The sequence below is a fragment of the Serpula lacrymans genome (genome assembly GCF_000218685.1).
Source record: "Serpula lacrymans var. lacrymans S7.9 unplaced genomic scaffold SERLAscaffold_11, whole genome shotgun sequence".
Taxonomy (NCBI): domain Eukaryota; kingdom Fungi; phylum Basidiomycota; class Agaricomycetes; order Boletales; family Serpulaceae; genus Serpula; species Serpula lacrymans.
The window spans coordinates 686,925-702,064 of NW_006763300.1; the positions used below are offsets into that span (position 1 = coordinate 686,925).

General features: G+C 46.8%; 8 protein-coding genes across 8 annotated transcripts; 5 read left to right on the top strand and 3 right to left on the bottom strand.

Annotated features, from left to right (window-relative positions):
• Window positions 1-260: 260 nt before the first annotated feature.
• SERLADRAFT_351153 (uncharacterized protein) lies at window positions 261-2,499 on the top strand (the record flags this gene model as incomplete). The annotated part of the gene is made up of 12 exons (XM_007321362.1): window positions 261-335; window positions 386-450; window positions 501-545; window positions 597-766; window positions 825-1,387; window positions 1,439-1,462; window positions 1,515-1,688; window positions 1,740-1,844; window positions 1,901-2,042; window positions 2,090-2,187; window positions 2,242-2,346; window positions 2,404-2,499. 12 exons carry the CDS (start codon window positions 261-263, stop codon window positions 2,497-2,499), a joined length of 1,662 nt encoding a protein of 553 aa, XP_007321424.1.
• A 228-nt stretch (window positions 2,500-2,727) lies between these two features.
• Window positions 2,728-3,207, top strand: SERLADRAFT_372280 (uncharacterized protein; the record flags this gene model as incomplete). The annotated part of the gene is made up of 2 exons (XM_007321363.1): window positions 2,728-2,758; window positions 2,810-3,207. 2 exons carry the CDS (start codon window positions 2,728-2,730, stop codon window positions 3,205-3,207), a joined length of 429 nt encoding a protein of 142 aa, XP_007321425.1.
• Window positions 3,208-3,383: 176 nt separating this feature from the next.
• On the bottom strand, window positions 3,384-4,888 carry SERLADRAFT_396754 (uncharacterized protein; the record flags this gene model as incomplete). Its single annotated transcript, XM_007321364.1, has 6 exons — window positions 3,384-3,663; window positions 3,737-3,847; window positions 3,915-4,287; window positions 4,357-4,532; window positions 4,587-4,699; window positions 4,757-4,888. The coding sequence occupies 6 exons, from the start codon at window positions 4,883-4,885 to the stop codon at window positions 3,432-3,434; spliced, it is 1,134 nt and encodes a 377-aa protein (XP_007321426.1).
• Window positions 4,889-5,133: 245 nt separating this feature from the next.
• Window positions 5,134-7,580, top strand: SERLADRAFT_474282 (uncharacterized protein; the record flags this gene model as incomplete). Its single annotated transcript, XM_007321365.1, has 11 exons — window positions 5,134-5,203; window positions 5,255-5,326; window positions 5,382-5,444; window positions 5,508-5,607; window positions 5,657-6,314; window positions 6,371-6,812; window positions 6,866-6,930; window positions 6,991-7,072; window positions 7,123-7,168; window positions 7,223-7,270; window positions 7,333-7,580. 6 exons carry the CDS (start codon window positions 5,190-5,192, stop codon window positions 6,664-6,666), a joined length of 1,203 nt encoding a protein of 400 aa, XP_007321427.1.
• A 1,443-nt stretch (window positions 7,581-9,023) lies between these two features.
• SERLADRAFT_474288 (uncharacterized protein) lies at window positions 9,024-9,507 on the bottom strand (the record flags this gene model as incomplete). The annotated part of the gene is made up of 3 exons (XM_007321366.1): window positions 9,024-9,121; window positions 9,170-9,254; window positions 9,309-9,507. Coding segments are annotated over 3 exons (351 nt in total), but the record flags the coding sequence as incomplete, so codon positions are not given.
• Window positions 9,508-9,580: 73 nt separating this feature from the next.
• Window positions 9,581-11,501, top strand: SERLADRAFT_474292 (uncharacterized protein; the record flags this gene model as incomplete). The annotated part of the gene is made up of 7 exons (XM_007321367.1): window positions 9,581-9,639; window positions 9,697-9,853; window positions 9,918-9,974; window positions 10,039-10,277; window positions 10,334-10,460; window positions 10,519-10,583; window positions 10,634-11,501. The coding sequence occupies 6 exons, from the start codon at window positions 9,742-9,744 to the stop codon at window positions 10,715-10,717; spliced, it is 684 nt and encodes a 227-aa protein (XP_007321429.1).
• An 11-nt stretch (window positions 11,502-11,512) lies between these two features.
• Window positions 11,513-12,080, bottom strand: SERLADRAFT_474295 (uncharacterized protein; the record flags this gene model as incomplete). Its single annotated transcript, XM_007321368.1, has 1 exon — window positions 11,513-12,080. A coding segment is annotated over one exon (540 nt), but the record flags the coding sequence as incomplete, so codon positions are not given.
• Window positions 12,081-12,208: 128 nt separating this feature from the next.
• SERLADRAFT_474299 (uncharacterized protein) lies at window positions 12,209-15,125 on the top strand (the record flags this gene model as incomplete). The annotated part of the gene is made up of 9 exons (XM_007321369.1): window positions 12,209-12,403; window positions 12,459-12,613; window positions 12,662-12,967; window positions 13,024-13,156; window positions 13,207-13,305; window positions 13,377-13,925; window positions 13,981-14,073; window positions 14,128-14,388; window positions 14,441-15,125. The coding sequence occupies 9 exons, from the start codon at window positions 12,215-12,217 to the stop codon at window positions 14,888-14,890; spliced, it is 2,235 nt and encodes a 744-aa protein (XP_007321431.1).
• Window positions 15,126-15,140: the final 15 nt, after the last annotated feature.

A 15,140-nucleotide genomic window follows, 5' to 3' on the forward strand; every position in this document is an offset into this window, starting at 1 on the left:
CCAGCCCCACTCTTCCCCGTCCCACATCCATTCCTGTCCCAACCCTGTCTTCTCCCCCTGCCTCTCCTCCTTCCCTTCCCTTTCCCTCCACAATACAAAGTCACCGGTCCTCCTCGGTCGTCAAACATCAACCGAGTCACCGTTGATCCCCGTGTCGCCCTTTCAATCCTCTTCCTATCCTACAATGCAGGTCTCCCCAGAGCACATTGACCAGGCAAAGTCTTCGTAAGTCCCGCCCGCATCGCCCTATCCTTGCCCTCATGTTCCTTTGCTCCAGCTCCAAGCCGCCTGTCGTCAGAGGTGCACGAGCTTGCACCGTGTGTCGTGCAGCAAAGGTCTCTCTTTTCCCAATCTCCCCTTATCCCTGCCTTATCATGTCCCACAGATGAAGTGCGTGGGCGCTGACGACGGTCAAAAACAATGTCAGCGCTGTAAGCGCGCAAACGTCGAGTACGTAACTCCTCCCCTCTTCCCTACTGCTCGCTTACATCTTTCTCTAGGTGTGTCTTCGAAAAACATCGTCGAGGTCGCAAACCAGGTTCAAAGTAGGATCTCGCTCCTTTAAATCAGGTTCCATGTCTCATTTTTATCTCCAGACTTTCAGAGGCGTCAAAGATGCTTCGTCGCCTAGAAAAGGGGTTAAGCAACGCCAAACTCAAGTCTCATCCAGGTGACTCCTCACCGTACACCACAGCGGACACACATGCGCCCGCATCAGAGTCTTCTCACTTTCCTTCAATGCGCCCTGGCGAGTACGGGCCCTCTGGTACTCTACACATTTAAATCTCCGATGTGGTATTCGCTCAGCTCTGTTTCCTTTACAGATGGCTACGCTGCCTCGAGCAGTGGCTCACGCAGCATTGATATCGACGTCGATGAGGACGCCGAACGTGGCGATGAGAGCATGTTCCCTGCCAAACTGATAAGGAAAGAAAATCAGAGGAACTCTTTCTTCAGGACTATTCTGAACCCCGAGCATGAGTCTCCTTCTACTCTACTGTCGCAAACCTCTAGGAACGGTTTGGCGAACTCGCAGTCTCTGACTCCTGCACCTTTGCCCAGTGGTCTCCAAGATCCTATTTCTGCTGGTCTTATCGACGAAACAAAAGCGAAAGTACTTTTTGATGCCATATTTTTGCGCTTGAACCCGTTCATCAACTTGTTCGACCCTGCTTTACATTCAGTTGCCTACGTCCGTTCCAAGTGCCCGTTTTTGTTCACCACTCTTATCATGGCAGGGTGCAAGTTCTTTGAGCCAAGCCTCTATAAAGAATGTCTAAAACTTGCTCATGACATGGCCGTGCGAGCCTTTGCCGACGCTTGGAAACGTGTCGAAGTGGTCCAAGCCTTTGCCTGCCTTACATACTGGAGAGAACATGATGATAACGTATGTCGAGCCTTTTTCTCTTTAAATCCTCCATGCTCACGTCATTGATAGAGAACATGGACGTATATCGGATATGTAAGTAGAAATAGTGCCATTTCCTCCCACCGGTAGATCAATCGTTCCACAGGCATGTCGCATGGCAGTTGAGCTGGGGCTCAATCGTTTCCATGCGAAACCCCCTACGCATGAAACTGAGTTTCAGAGGCGAGAACGCCGAAACCGCGAAAGAACCTATCTCGTCCTTTTTGTGCACGATAGGAGCTTGAGCATGCAAACAGGTCGGCACTGGATGCTGCCAGAGGTGAGCCTAGCGTGTTGTCAATCCAAACCATCTGACTTGTCCTCTTTCTAGGATGATTTCATCAGACATTCAGCTGCATGGCATGAGGAAGGTGGTGCACCCATACGTTGTGAAGATGTCGTGGTCTCTGCCTTTGTGCAGCTCCGTCGTATTGCTGTGTGTACAATTTATTCATGTATTAAGCTATATATCTCATTCTTATTTTTATTCAGACCGAAACTACGGACATGGTCTATACGAACCGCAATCTTTCCGACGGCTCCAGCACCGACGTCAATGTTGATATAGTTCTAAAAAACTGTAATGGCAAGCTGGCTCAGTGGATGATCACATGGGAGAATGAGATGCAACGAGGTATATACTCAACATACATATCGAGGTATTAACTCACTCTGGGACAGCTGGTGGAGAATCATTCCACTTCTCCTTCCTCCACTTTTTCCGTCATTATGTTCGGTTGTTTTTGAATAGTTTTGGTGTCCAAGTTTCACTGGCTCCTGTAAGTCCAGCGAAGGCATTTTGTCCTATTTTCTTGTACTCAAGATTATGGCAGAACAATCGAACTGCCGCTCAGCTGCGTGCCTTGTCGGCATGCTTCAACTCTGCGCTTGATGTTCTTCGCATAGCTTCGAAGGAATTCAAAGCATTAGGTGTTTTGGTACGTTCACCGAGTTCCTAGAACTCCACTTTGCTGACAGTACACCAACTGATATAGCGTTATGGACAAGACTCTACCACAGTTATGACAGCATATTCGGCAATTTTCTTGCTCAAGGTAAGTTATGCCTTCCTACCTTATTTCAATCTATAACGCCTGGTATAGTTACTTCGTAGCTCCAACACTCATACCGAGTTACACACCGAATTACAGGAAGGAGCTGCCCAAGAAATTCATAACTCTATCACTAGTACTGCAGATGCATACCACGAGGCTTCTATGCTGTCCCCAACTTCAACTTCCGCAGCCTATCATGCACGTTTCCTTCGTAGTCTCGTTTTCAACGATACGATCGGTGCACGACAGGAGGAAAGAGGGAGTATGCGCAGGTTCCTTGACCCACGTGTCCATGGTAAATTCTATCTTCATACGTATCTGTACCATTTACTTAATCTGCTCTTAGAAAATCAAACTTCCTCAAGCCAGTCGTCCTCTCCACCTGAGATTTATCACCAGCCTCAGGTTCAAACCTATGATAATCCATACCCGTACGCTGCCCCTTCCGATGTTCCTATTCACCAGTCTGCACCTCCCGATGCCAACAGAGATTATATGGAAACGCCCCCGAGGACTGGCCCAGATCATTACCAGCCGTTGGCGTATACAGCTCCTTACGGCGTCGTTACTCATGCTACTGAGCACGATGCTAATTACTGGCGTAACATGTTCATGGAACTCGGTTTTGGTGCAAACGGTGATCAGCCTGTTTCGTTCCATGACGGCTTTCGTGTTCCTCCTCACGGCCATGGAAATCCAGGTCCTCCTTCCTATCATCTCAATCAAGCTGTGTATGGCCAGTAATACCCTGATACTGTCTCTGTTGATTTTCTTTTTCTCGTTTGCTGTCCATTTGTTTGTTATGTTGTCAAGTCATGTCATGTTTGCAGGTAGTCTGAGGAATGCCGATAGAATCAAGTATATGAAGTCATACTGTTATCGTTTTTAATCGATTCGCCTTTCTTGTACTTATCGGATACAAAAATTTTATAGTCAAGTTGTATATCATAGGTAAAGAATATATGGCCTTATTCTGTTTGAACTGGATAGACGAGAAGTTCTGCACCCATAGCAACTGATAGAAGAACCTGTCCAGGAAAAGTTAAGAAGTCGAAATCTCGAACAGTGTTGGGGCGAGATGCGACGTTGATAACGAGGGGATGAGCATGGACGTAATTTGAGTTGTGAACAAAAATAACAGCGCCTTTCCCCGATGATCGGGCAGCAACAGCGAAGCAAGACGGATTAGTTGGGCACCACCTAAGTATACCCCGGGGGAAAAACATCAATTCCATAAAGCCAAAACATAGATGGCCGATAAAAAGGAACTTGCCGAAACCGGTGAATTTCTTCTCGAAAGCTAGTACCTGACAGTGAAGGCCGTCCGCCCTGAATGCTAGGTAAATTCCAGATCGACATATTTGACCCGTAGGTGGCTCCAAATCTACGGGTACGTATTGTCAAGAGGGTTAAAAAAAGGAGAGGGAAAGGGATGAGTTGCCGGAACGTACATATCGGCGTCGTCCCTTCGCCAAGAGGAACAGCCTGTCCATTGTGAGGAGAGGCCGGTTGCAGAGTTGGATAGGCTGCGAGGCTCGATTAGCTCGATGGAGCTTAGGTGTCTCCAGCTTCCCTGTCTCCGTTGCTCAGGGTCGGATCGCCAGTCGATTAAGAATATGGACCCGCGGCAATCTGAGACGAGGAATTCTTTGCTGGTGGATGGGTGAGAGCTGACGGTCATCAGGGGATGAGGGAAAGAGATCACGTATGCGGTAGGTTGAGGCCGAGGAGGTTGGGACCATGCGGACGAGACGTCAGGAGAAGATGAGCTGGAGGAGATGTTGAGGGTTGGATGTAGATCCCATACCATCAACATCTTATCGTCTGTAAGCGAAGGAGAAAGGGTCAGCGTTCTCGTCCATGAAGATTCTCCAGTCCCAGGTGCGTGCATACCAGAGACGGTGGCTACATAGCGAGCACTATCCTGTTCTCGACCGCCGCAGAAGCACATGTCGTTGACTGTACCGTGATGGCCACTCAGTCCGCCGCCGAAAGGGAAGGCGGTCTCATCGGAGGTAAAGGACTTTGTGAGCGCGTGGAGGCCGAAATCTGCGCTGGCTGCGGTGAGCCTGGAAGTAAGCTAGGCATGTGTCAATACGCCAATGAGGCCAGAGAGCACGAACTCGAGCGTCCATTCGTCACTGGAGTTGGGAGATACGGTCTTGGGCGACCAAGCTATTGCGGTGATGCGAGAACCGATGTAGAACCACGCTATGGTCTGCAGGGATGATGCAGTCTTAAGGCAAGAATGAGTTATTTTGCACAAAAGACCAGATATTAAATGCACACTTACTAGATGTAGCACCTGCACGGAATGTTCTCCTCCTATGGCCACAAGACTTGCATCATTTCCGTTGTAAAACGCTCGTACGACATATATTTCGCTGCCATGGTTGTGTCGAAAGATACTTTCCAGTTCCATCGTACCGACGCGTACAAACGAATGCGCTCTTTTCTCGTCCAGCTAGATCTCCGGGCGTGGGAACTTAACAACCTGTGCGAACTTCGACCGTTTGACCTCAGATTATGGCGCAATTGCACCTGCCCGAATTTGCGCGGAAATGTGCACTGGATGTGACGATGACAGGTCACAAAGCATCGAGTAGTTTCTGGGACATTCTACGCCTTTCCCTGCCAGTATTGATATTGCCATTTGCTATACCTAGAACTGTCATACTCTTCTCTCTCTATTTACCACTTACTCTTGTAGCACTAGATTGAACGCCATGGTTCGAGAGAGGTGTGTTTTTCTGCATAGTCTGATGTATATCTGGCTAATATGATCTCCTAGGAAATTTTACGACTTGCTTGAAGTGCCCGTCGATGCTTCTGAGGCTGATCTCAAAAAGGCCTACAGGAAAAAGTACTTTAACTATTCATTCTGCCCGCCTTTCCATCATGCTCATGTTCTGCCTCAGGGCACTCCGATTACATCCTGACAAGGGTGGTGATCCAGAATTGTTCAAGGAGGTTACGCATGCGTAAGCACACATTTTCCCGCAGCCTTGTGTAAAATTTTATATTTAACCATGTTATATGAACAGGTATGAAATACTAAGCGACCCAGAGAAACGTAGCATATACGACTCGCGAGGAGAGGCCGGCCTCTCAGAACAGGGGGGCATGGGCGGCATGGATCCGCAGGTAAGCAGTTCGCTTATGTAGCGCCACACGCGCTGATTTATAATCACAGGATCTCTTCAGCCAGCTCTTTGGTGGTGGAGGCTTCTTTGGAGGAGGGGCAGGAGGCCGGCCTTCTGGCGCTCGGAAAACCAAAGATCTGGTTCACCGTGTCAATGTCACATTGGAAGACCTTTACAAAGGCAAGACCACGAAGCTTGCTCTAACGCGCAACGCATTATGTTCACGGTGTAATGGGAAGGGTGGTAAGGATGGTGCTGTGCGGCAATGCCATACGTGTAGCGGCCGGGGTATCAAGGTCACGCTGCGGCAGATGGGTCCCATGATTCAACAAATACAGTCGACATGTGATGATTGTTCGGGAACTGGTGAAGTCATAAACATGAAGGATCGGTGTACCAGTTGCAAGGGCAAGAAGGTTCTACCGGAGAAGAAGCTGCTAGAGGTGCATATCGACAAGGGTATGAAGGGTGGACAGACCATACAGTTCAACGGCGAGAGCGACCAAGCGCCCGGTGCACAATCAGGAGACGTTGTCATTGTCATTGATGAAAAGCCACATGATCGGTTCAAACGCCAGGAGAACGATCTGATTGTGGAACTAGAGGTCGATCTTTTAACCGCACTTGGTGGTGGGCAGATCAGCATCAAGCATCTGGACGACCGGGCTTTGCTAGTTAACCTTACTGCGGGAGAAGTGATCAAAAATAGTAAGTAGATGCTTTGCATATTATCGCTCCCTCCGTTATTGATGCTTGCGTGACAGATGACCTCAAGGTCATTCGTGGACAGGGTATGCCATCTCAACGGCATCATGAACCTGGCGACTTATTCGTCAAATTCTCTGTGATATTCCCTGAATCTGTGGATTTGGGTTCCATTGGCCTCTTAGAACGGGCCCTGCCACCACGGAAACCGCTAGAGAAGTTCCCGAAGAATGTTCATCTTGAGGAAGTGGAGTTGGATGAGCCTGATGCGAGGTCTAAAGCCCACGCAATGCAGGATGAGCCTATGGACGAAGATCACGAAGGGGAACCGCGTGTGCAGTGTGCAAACCAGTAGTGTTCATGCGACTCTCATTTATTCTCAGATCGTATCCACAAGTATGCTATTACTACCACTGGCAGATTTCATAGATGACCATGTCATTACATCGAATACATCGCGATTAATAAGCTTTCTTGAAACACTCAGACATCCCATCGAGTCTAGGTAAGGAAATTGTTAAAGGGTAACATGTTTGATCAGAGATTGGACGCACTTGAGGGTCCAGCTTGAACTTGTCGTAAAGTTCTCGACCGAAGAAGCTGACTTCGGTTTCGTTTTCTTATCCGATAAGACCATACTAAGTACGGACCTACGATATCGAAGAGCAAGCCCACTCACCGAAGCCATACTCTGCTAGGATCTTGCTGTCATCGTCAAGGATCCAATCGTCGTTGTCCAAATTGATTATCAAATTAGTAGTCTTGTATGTGCCTTGTCAGATGCGTGCTCGCTTTCGAGAATGGAGCGTACCTTAGTACCTTTGCTCCATGGGCTTTTGTGTACAATTTCAAAGTATCTGCAAAACGGGTCACTTCACAAGGAAGACGATAGAGCGACCAATGATCTTAACCTAATGCTACATTACGATAAGGTCTCCACCCGGGCTGAGATTGGACGGCTAAAGTAGGGGTAAATAGGTGCAGCCATTATAATGTACATTCAGTAGACTTTATATTCTACCTTCACGTGCGATCTGCTTGAGATGACCTATGGTCACTGTTTCCAAATTTACGTCGTGGATGACCAGACTACGTTCGGTGCGGTATTCAAAAGATTTGATGATCCGGACAGTCAAGGTCGCTGATGTCTTGGGAAGGGCAACGTTTCTTAGAGCATCTTCGGACATTTTTCAGAGAATGGGGAAGAGAAGAAAAGGGAAATGATTTTGCAAGGGTGTCTTGTAGTACTTATACATCCACCATGTCTGTGCGCGCCTTGGTGCTCCGGATCCACTGATAGGTGAAATCCGTTATTTGTTATTGTTTGGCAAGAGCTTCTAGCCACCATTTTGCTTCATGCAAAGTCTATAGATCAACATTTTCACTATTAACCATGAGCAGAGGAAGAGGTTTTTCTAGCAGCAGAGGAGGTATCTAGCCTATTTTTTTTGACGTCGTTCTTGCATATTTGCTGAACAGTGACAATTTTCTAGGCCGTGGTGGTGGACGCGGAGGCTTCCAACAAAACTTTGGCCCCCCAGATACTGTCTTGGGCGAGTAAACTCGATATGATTACCAGAATCGCTACTCAACGTTTGCAATATTTACAGAGATGGGCTCTTTCGTACATGCCGTCGAAGATGAGATGCTGTGCTCGTCTTCGATACCTGATAAAGTTCCATACTTCAATGCTCCCATCTATCTGCAGAATAAATCAGTCATCGGCAAAGTCGACGAGATTCTTGGGCCCATCAACGAAGTCTATTTTTCAGTAAAGATGGGCGATGGACTGGTAGCAAATAGCTTCAAAAAAGGTGACAAAGTGTATATAGGTGGGGACAAGCTCTTGCCGATTGAGAGATTTTTACCAAAACCAAAAGTGGCTGGAGGTAAGTTTATTGTGTTATACAACGAAAAGGACTATATTCATCATGGACTATATTTGTGACTATAGGCGTTACAAGTATGTTGTATTCCGCTCATCTTATAACTTGTTCATCATATCTCTTCTTACAGAACGAGGTAGAGGAGGCAGTCGAGGTGCTGGAGGTCGGGGACGGGGAGGACCTCCATCCAGAGGCTTTCAACGAGGAGGTGGACGTGGAGGTGGATTTGGAGGTAGAGGCGCTGGAAGAGGGTCATTTCGTGGTGAGCGCGGGGGAGGCGGAGGACGAGGCGGGTTCAGAGGTGGTGGTGGTGGGGGCCGTGGTGGTTTTGGTCGAGGGGGTTTCAGAGGTTCTTAAAATTTACACAATCTACATGGCTCTTTGTGAGCGAACGCTGAGATTGTTGGGTGGGAAGATGTTTTGGTGTTCCAAATGAAAATACACCGCAACGTTAGTCAGTCCTTGAGATTCTTAATCTCAGGCAGAACCGACTTCATTCTTGTAGCTCGCTCATTCTGGGAAGGTATTGTCTGGTGCAACGAGTGTTTTAAATATAGGGGGACCAGTGAAGAGGATAAAGAAATACCTGGTTCAGTGATGTAGACATTGCAGTTGTCTCACTGAAGACCTGCTCGAGCCCTATGTCTAGTTCACTCGGGGCTGAATCATCTATGAGATAATCGACTGTTCTGAAAGGAATAATAAACATACCGTCTGGTATAATACCATCTGCTGTGTCATTTTCCGAGTCAAGTGCCATTTCCGAATGCAAATTTCGATGTCGCATGAGGACATCTTGTAAAAGTGTTTCGACTTCCGCAGGTTTGGTTCGCCGTTCACTAGCAATCTCTCGGTCCCATTTCAGCCGCTGTTCTGACAGAGACCATATGTGACGATCTAGTGCTTCATCAAATGGCTCCAACTCTGGAAACTAAGTAAGACAGAGACTCCGAGCTTGACAGTTTTACGCGCCTTCCTCGTCATCCTCCATGTCTTCATAATTACGACCATTAATCCGCAAATTAGGACGGGCTACTCCAAAAACTTGAGCTGAGAACTATGTAGCGTATCAGACATGGGGAAACACTGTCGTAAAGCCATCTAAACACACCTTGTGTATATGTGCCAAGAGAGCATCTCTCTCCTGTGATAGTCCCTGAGCGCCAATCTCCTTTTCTAGTCTTAAAAGTAAAGCATCATTGTAGTTTGCTTGAACGCGTTTCCAATCTTGCATAGTCTCTACTGAGATACGGGGAAGCTCATCGCGGATTGCATCCATACTCGTACCTCAAGGTAATCCGAGCCTTGTCACATTCAAGTTCTTGGTGAGCGCCGTGACTACATCGGGACAATATGCACGTGATGGTGTGTCACGCGAATATCACCGCGGCGGTTTAACTTGGTCCAGTACGCTGGCAGATAAATATCCGATAAATATTGAGGTATGTAACTGAATAGTAATCCTTTGATAGTATCACTCTCATAGTCTAATCACATAGTAGCCATCTTTCCCCAGAAATCACCACCGTTTCAACACCTCCATCATGTCCCCCGATAGCACAATTGCTGATGGGCAGTTCCCTCAGCATGCGCCAAAAGCTACCTTTGACCATAATAAAGTTACTGTTATCTACATTCTTGGTGGACCGGGAGCTGGCAAGTACACTTATATAACTTCATATCATCTTCAAGCTTCTGATGCTGTTGTCGATCTCCGCAGGTAAAGGTACACAATGCGGGAGGCTAGTGGAAGACTTTGGCTTTTGTCACCTTTCAGGTGATTTTGAATGCGATATCTGCCAGTATCAATGCCAATCTGATTATTAATCAATACTCTTCAGCTGGCGATCTTCTCCGTGCAGAGCAGAATCGCGTTGGCTCCCAGTACGGTATCTTGATACAGACCTGTATTCGGGAAGGTACAATAGTTCCGATGGAAGTGACTGTCAAATTACTTGAGAACGAAATGACCGCCGAACTGCAGCGCAGGACAGGGGATGGTTGGAATGACGGTAGAGGCCGCTTTTTGATTGATGGTTTCCCTAGAAAAATGGACCAAGCTATCAAGTTTGACACAGAGGTGCATTTTCAGCCACGGCACATGTCGGTCTACTCATCGCTGAAGTTATTTATTAGGTGTGCCTTGCTTCTCTTGTAATCTTTTTCACGACTTCAGAGGAGGTCATGCTGGTGCGCCTTCTCGAGCGTGGCAAAACCAGTGGCCGCGAAGATGACAACATCGAGAGCATCAAGAAGCGTTTTCGTAAGCTAGTTTTTCAAGATAAACAAATGCTGGGGTCTTTCTTAGCACTCTGACACAGGCACTTACAACGATCAAACGATGCCCGTCATCCAATATTATGCAAAAGAAGATAAAGTGGCTGAGGTGACCTTACAATTTATGTCATTTAAGGCTGAACTGACTGAGTCGAGCAGATCGATAGTACCGCTTCAATCGAAGTAGTACACAAAGAAGCTAGTCAAGTCATAAAGAACTTGTTTTCACGTGCACTTCCCTGATTTTACCTTCAGCCTGTTTTCAATTGTGACTGTGCAGCACAAAATTCACTGATAATCTTGCAAATTTTATATAACTTCTATTTCTATCATGCGTAAACCTTGCACTCTGTGTTGTCGTTATGCCCTTGTAATGCTAATCTGCAGGAGGCCTTGCCTCCTTTCTTGATTTCAAGTATGTCACCATCAGAACACACAAGGTGTGCCCTCTCGTCGTCTTTATTCTGTCATAGCGTTGTTGGGTCAAACATATTATTTACTCTGATGTTTGTGTGGAATAGCTTACCGGTATCCATTCCCACCCTCCGCATCGGATATATTCTACCACTGTTGGGCCAGATCCTTCGTCAGTCACTCGACCGTCCTCGCCATATCGTAGTTTAGTATGGTTTCCATTGTTATAAGCTGCAGTAAGGACCGCTGATACCTTTTCCGCAAAGGCGACCCGCATCTCATGACTATCAGGTTTAAATGATGGATCGCGCTGAGGACGAATTATGACGACGTGCATCGACTCTTGTTTGAGTGTATCACGCGACATGAGAGGCGCAATGCAGAAGAAAGGCTCTAGGCGATCGACGTTCACGGTGGATAGAAAATATATGGAAGGACCATCTAGCTCAATTTCTGAGTCGTGTTCGTTTTCCGATGGGAAGGATGTGAAAGCATCACTCCGAGGGTCATAAATCTCTACTTTCCCAACCGATGGTACAGGTAAAAGCTTGATGGAGCTATTATACCATCGGGTGCTATTATTCATGGCAGCAACCTTGAAGCGCTCTATCCCAGGCATCTGTTGTCTTAAACTCTCTGAGTCAAGTAAGATAGATGCATGTAGAGCGGTAGAGGCTACGACGGCGGAAACGGCGATTGTGGGGTGATCATCACTCTCGGGTGACACTAAAGTCGTGCGAGCTAAAGTGAGAGGGGTAGAGGGGAATTTTCCAAGGTATTTGTGCAAGGACTGTAATCGGTAAGCAGGAGTGGTATCGCCTTGTACCGGGGAAAAGAAAGACGAGTAGAGGGCATTGGCTGTGCCACAAGGAATAAGAACGAAGCTGATGAAGTAACCTTTCGTAGGGGAAACGGAAATGGCGTTGATTATTTCGTGTAATGTTCCATCACCGGAGCCAAGAATGATAGTTAGCTCAGCCTGAGGATCAGCCCTGGAGGTTAGATAGTCGACGACAGCAGTGCCTGCATGACCGGGACGTTCAGTAAGTATTATGTGAGGAGTTGCGATGCTATGCTCGTGGAGAAGAGGTAATACATGTTCTTGGAAGAATGTGTGTGCGGTGCTATCACCACAGACTGGATTATAGACAACTAGAGCAGACATGTAATGGTTCAGTCGATCTAATCAGCCTCGAGGTCGCTGGATAACAATATTAGGTAATATATGGCCGGATGCAGCGACGGAGTTTCAAAGAGTATCGACCAAGTCCGATTATGCAGAATTGCTGATATGCCATATTTTCTTCATTTCTCTTCCAAGCAGCAATGGGCCGTGGTGTTCTTTTGACTTCCAATCTTCCTCAATTGCAAAATCTCATAAAACGCGATCCAGCATCGTACAAAGAAGAATTTCTTCAGCAATGGAATCATTATAACAGCATACGCCAGATATTTCGATTTAATCCAGACGAACAAGCTCAGCACTTTAGAGAATTGGTGTCGTTTATATCCCAGGTAGATCCCGCTCCTTCAGAGATCCATAGCACAATCACTAAACATTATGCTCCAGGTAGCACAGTGTTACCCAAAGGAAACTGCAGAATTTCCTTCTCATCTCTCTACCCTTCTGCTCGAAAGCTATGGCTCTTTATCTCCAGACACTCGCAAAACATTGGTGCAGAACCTGGTCATGTTGCGGAATAAGAACGTAATCACTTCCATAGAGTAAGTGCCATACATTTAGCATTGCATCTACTGACTGAAAGATCGCAGACTTCTCAAGTCACTTTTCCCTCTATTATCCAAAACGACTTCTTCAAGTCTCCGCTCCTACATTCGTAAAACCATCCTTTCTGACATAAGGACTGCAAACCTTCGCTCTAAGAATCACAAACTAAATCGTGCGGTGCAGGCTTTACTCTTCGGGATGGTGGAGCAGGGCTTGGACGGTGAAACCATTGGTAATAAAGCCAAACAACATACCAACGTGACCCCTTCCGCTGATCGAACCACAAATACTGGGGAGAGTGCAATGTGGGCTGTAATTCTAACAAAAGAACTGTGGAGAAAGGGTATCTGGTAGCTTCCTTGTGTGTATCCTTCATCGACGATTAAAAACCTAACCTCCGATTTAGGTCTGATGCAAAATCTGTGGCCATAGTTGCTCTTGGGTGCTTGCATCCTGTGGTCAAGGTCCAAAATGCATCTATCCACTTTTTCCTTGGCAGTGACGACGAAAAAGAAGATAGCGATGACGAAAAGGAAGAGGTATTTACTAGAGATACCATGATCTCATCCCTCACTCACACAGCTTGAAGCTCCCCGACGTCGGAGCCCTGCGTCATCGGCGCGAGATTAACAAGAAGACGCGAAGTGGGGATAAAAAGTTGCAGAAGCAGCTTAAATCAGTTTCAAAGGTTTGTTTCTTCTACTTCGTCTATTTCTCCAGGTAGTACCACATCTGATTTATCGTGCCGCTCTTATTTAGAAAAGAATCAGCTTAAAGGAGCCCTCGCAACCAAACTTCCCTGCTCTTCAACTCCTTCACGATCCCCAGACGTTTTCGGAAAAGCTTTACGACAACATGAATATATGCGATAAGAAATTGTCTTTGGATCACAAGATTCTTATCATGCAACTCTTGTCTCGCGTCATGGGCGCACACAAGTCTTGTGTTCTCGGTTTCTATACTTATGTTATGAAGTATCTTGCCTACCACCAATTACGAGTGCCTGCTATTCTAGCGGCACTGGCTCAATCGGTACACGAATTGACCCCACCTGATGTGCTTGTCCCTGTCATTAGGAAATTGGCCCATGAATTTGTCCATCCTGGTGTAGGAAGCGAAGTCATCGCGGCAGGTATAAACGCTATACGAGAAGTGTGTCGGAGACAACCGTGGGCTATGGAGGATGATCTGTTGGGGGATCTCGTGGAGTATAGAAAAAGTAAAGACAAACCAGTCACTGCTGCTGCCCGTGGATTGCTGCAGTTATACCGCGAGGTCAACCCTAGTATGCTCAAGCGGAGAGAAAGAGTGAGTATATATCTCTAACTGCAGTATAAACGTAAAAAAAATTAACATAACATAGGGAAAAGAAGCAAGTATTGGTATGGCCGCAGGCAGTCAAGCTTTACCCTTTGGTCACAGTGCTACGCCTGCGATGGACGTCGAGGGTCTTACGGTATGTTCTCAATAATTGCAAGTCAACGGCCTCCTGACTTTTATTTTCCCAAAGCTCCTGGAAGATCATTTGAACGCACTTCGTGATGAAGGAGAAGAATCAGATGAAGAAGCCGGCTGGGATAATTGGAACGTCGACTCAGATTCGGAATCCGAGTCGGAATCAGAAGGATGGATGGATGTTCAATCGGATGGAGACTTGGATATTAGTGATAGCGAGGATGAGAAGGACCCAGAATCAAAAAATAAAATGGACACAACGGGAGGGGAAGATGCCGTGGATGTAAACCGTCAATCAACGCTAGTGACCACAAAGGTAAGTTGATCCATGACTTGTGTGCCGCGTTCAATTGCTCACTGTGATAAAGATCCTTACTCCTGCTGACTTTGCACTACTAAACGAGCTGCGACTACAAGCTGCGACTAAAGCGGTTGAAGCTGGTGGAGGCCCCAAGGCAAAACGCAAACTTGCTGAACTGGAAGCCAATGCGAAGCACGCTCAGTCAGGAGCAGCTCAGGACGCTGTTATCTCTGAGGACCTTATTCTTGGACCGCGGAAGAAAGCTAAAGCCGATTACGCTGAGCGGATAGCCTCCATCGAGAAGGGTCGAGAGGGCCGAGAGAAATATGGATCACTGAAGGGCAAAAAGAATAAAGAAGCGCCGAGTAGTTCCACCAACAGAGAGAAAGCTAGGAACAAGCCCATTATGATGATCATGCGCAGTGGAGCTGTTCGAGGCAAGAAAAAGGCATCATTGAGAGAGAAACAGCAGAAGTTGAGGGCACATATAAACCGGGCTAAAAAATCATATCATTGATATACATGCTACGCATGTTCATTATTCCATTGTTTGTTTTTACTCATCATTCTTTTGACGAGATCCATACTCTATAGTACGGAGGACTGCGGCGAGTTACTTATTCCACCCACATACCAATGATTTGACTGAACTAGAGGATAAGGTTACGCAATGAGCTGCAGACCGTCCATTCTACTTCTATACAATATTCAGATAAGTATACACGCTCCCTATTCATCTATTGTGCCAGTAGTCATATGAGCTCTTG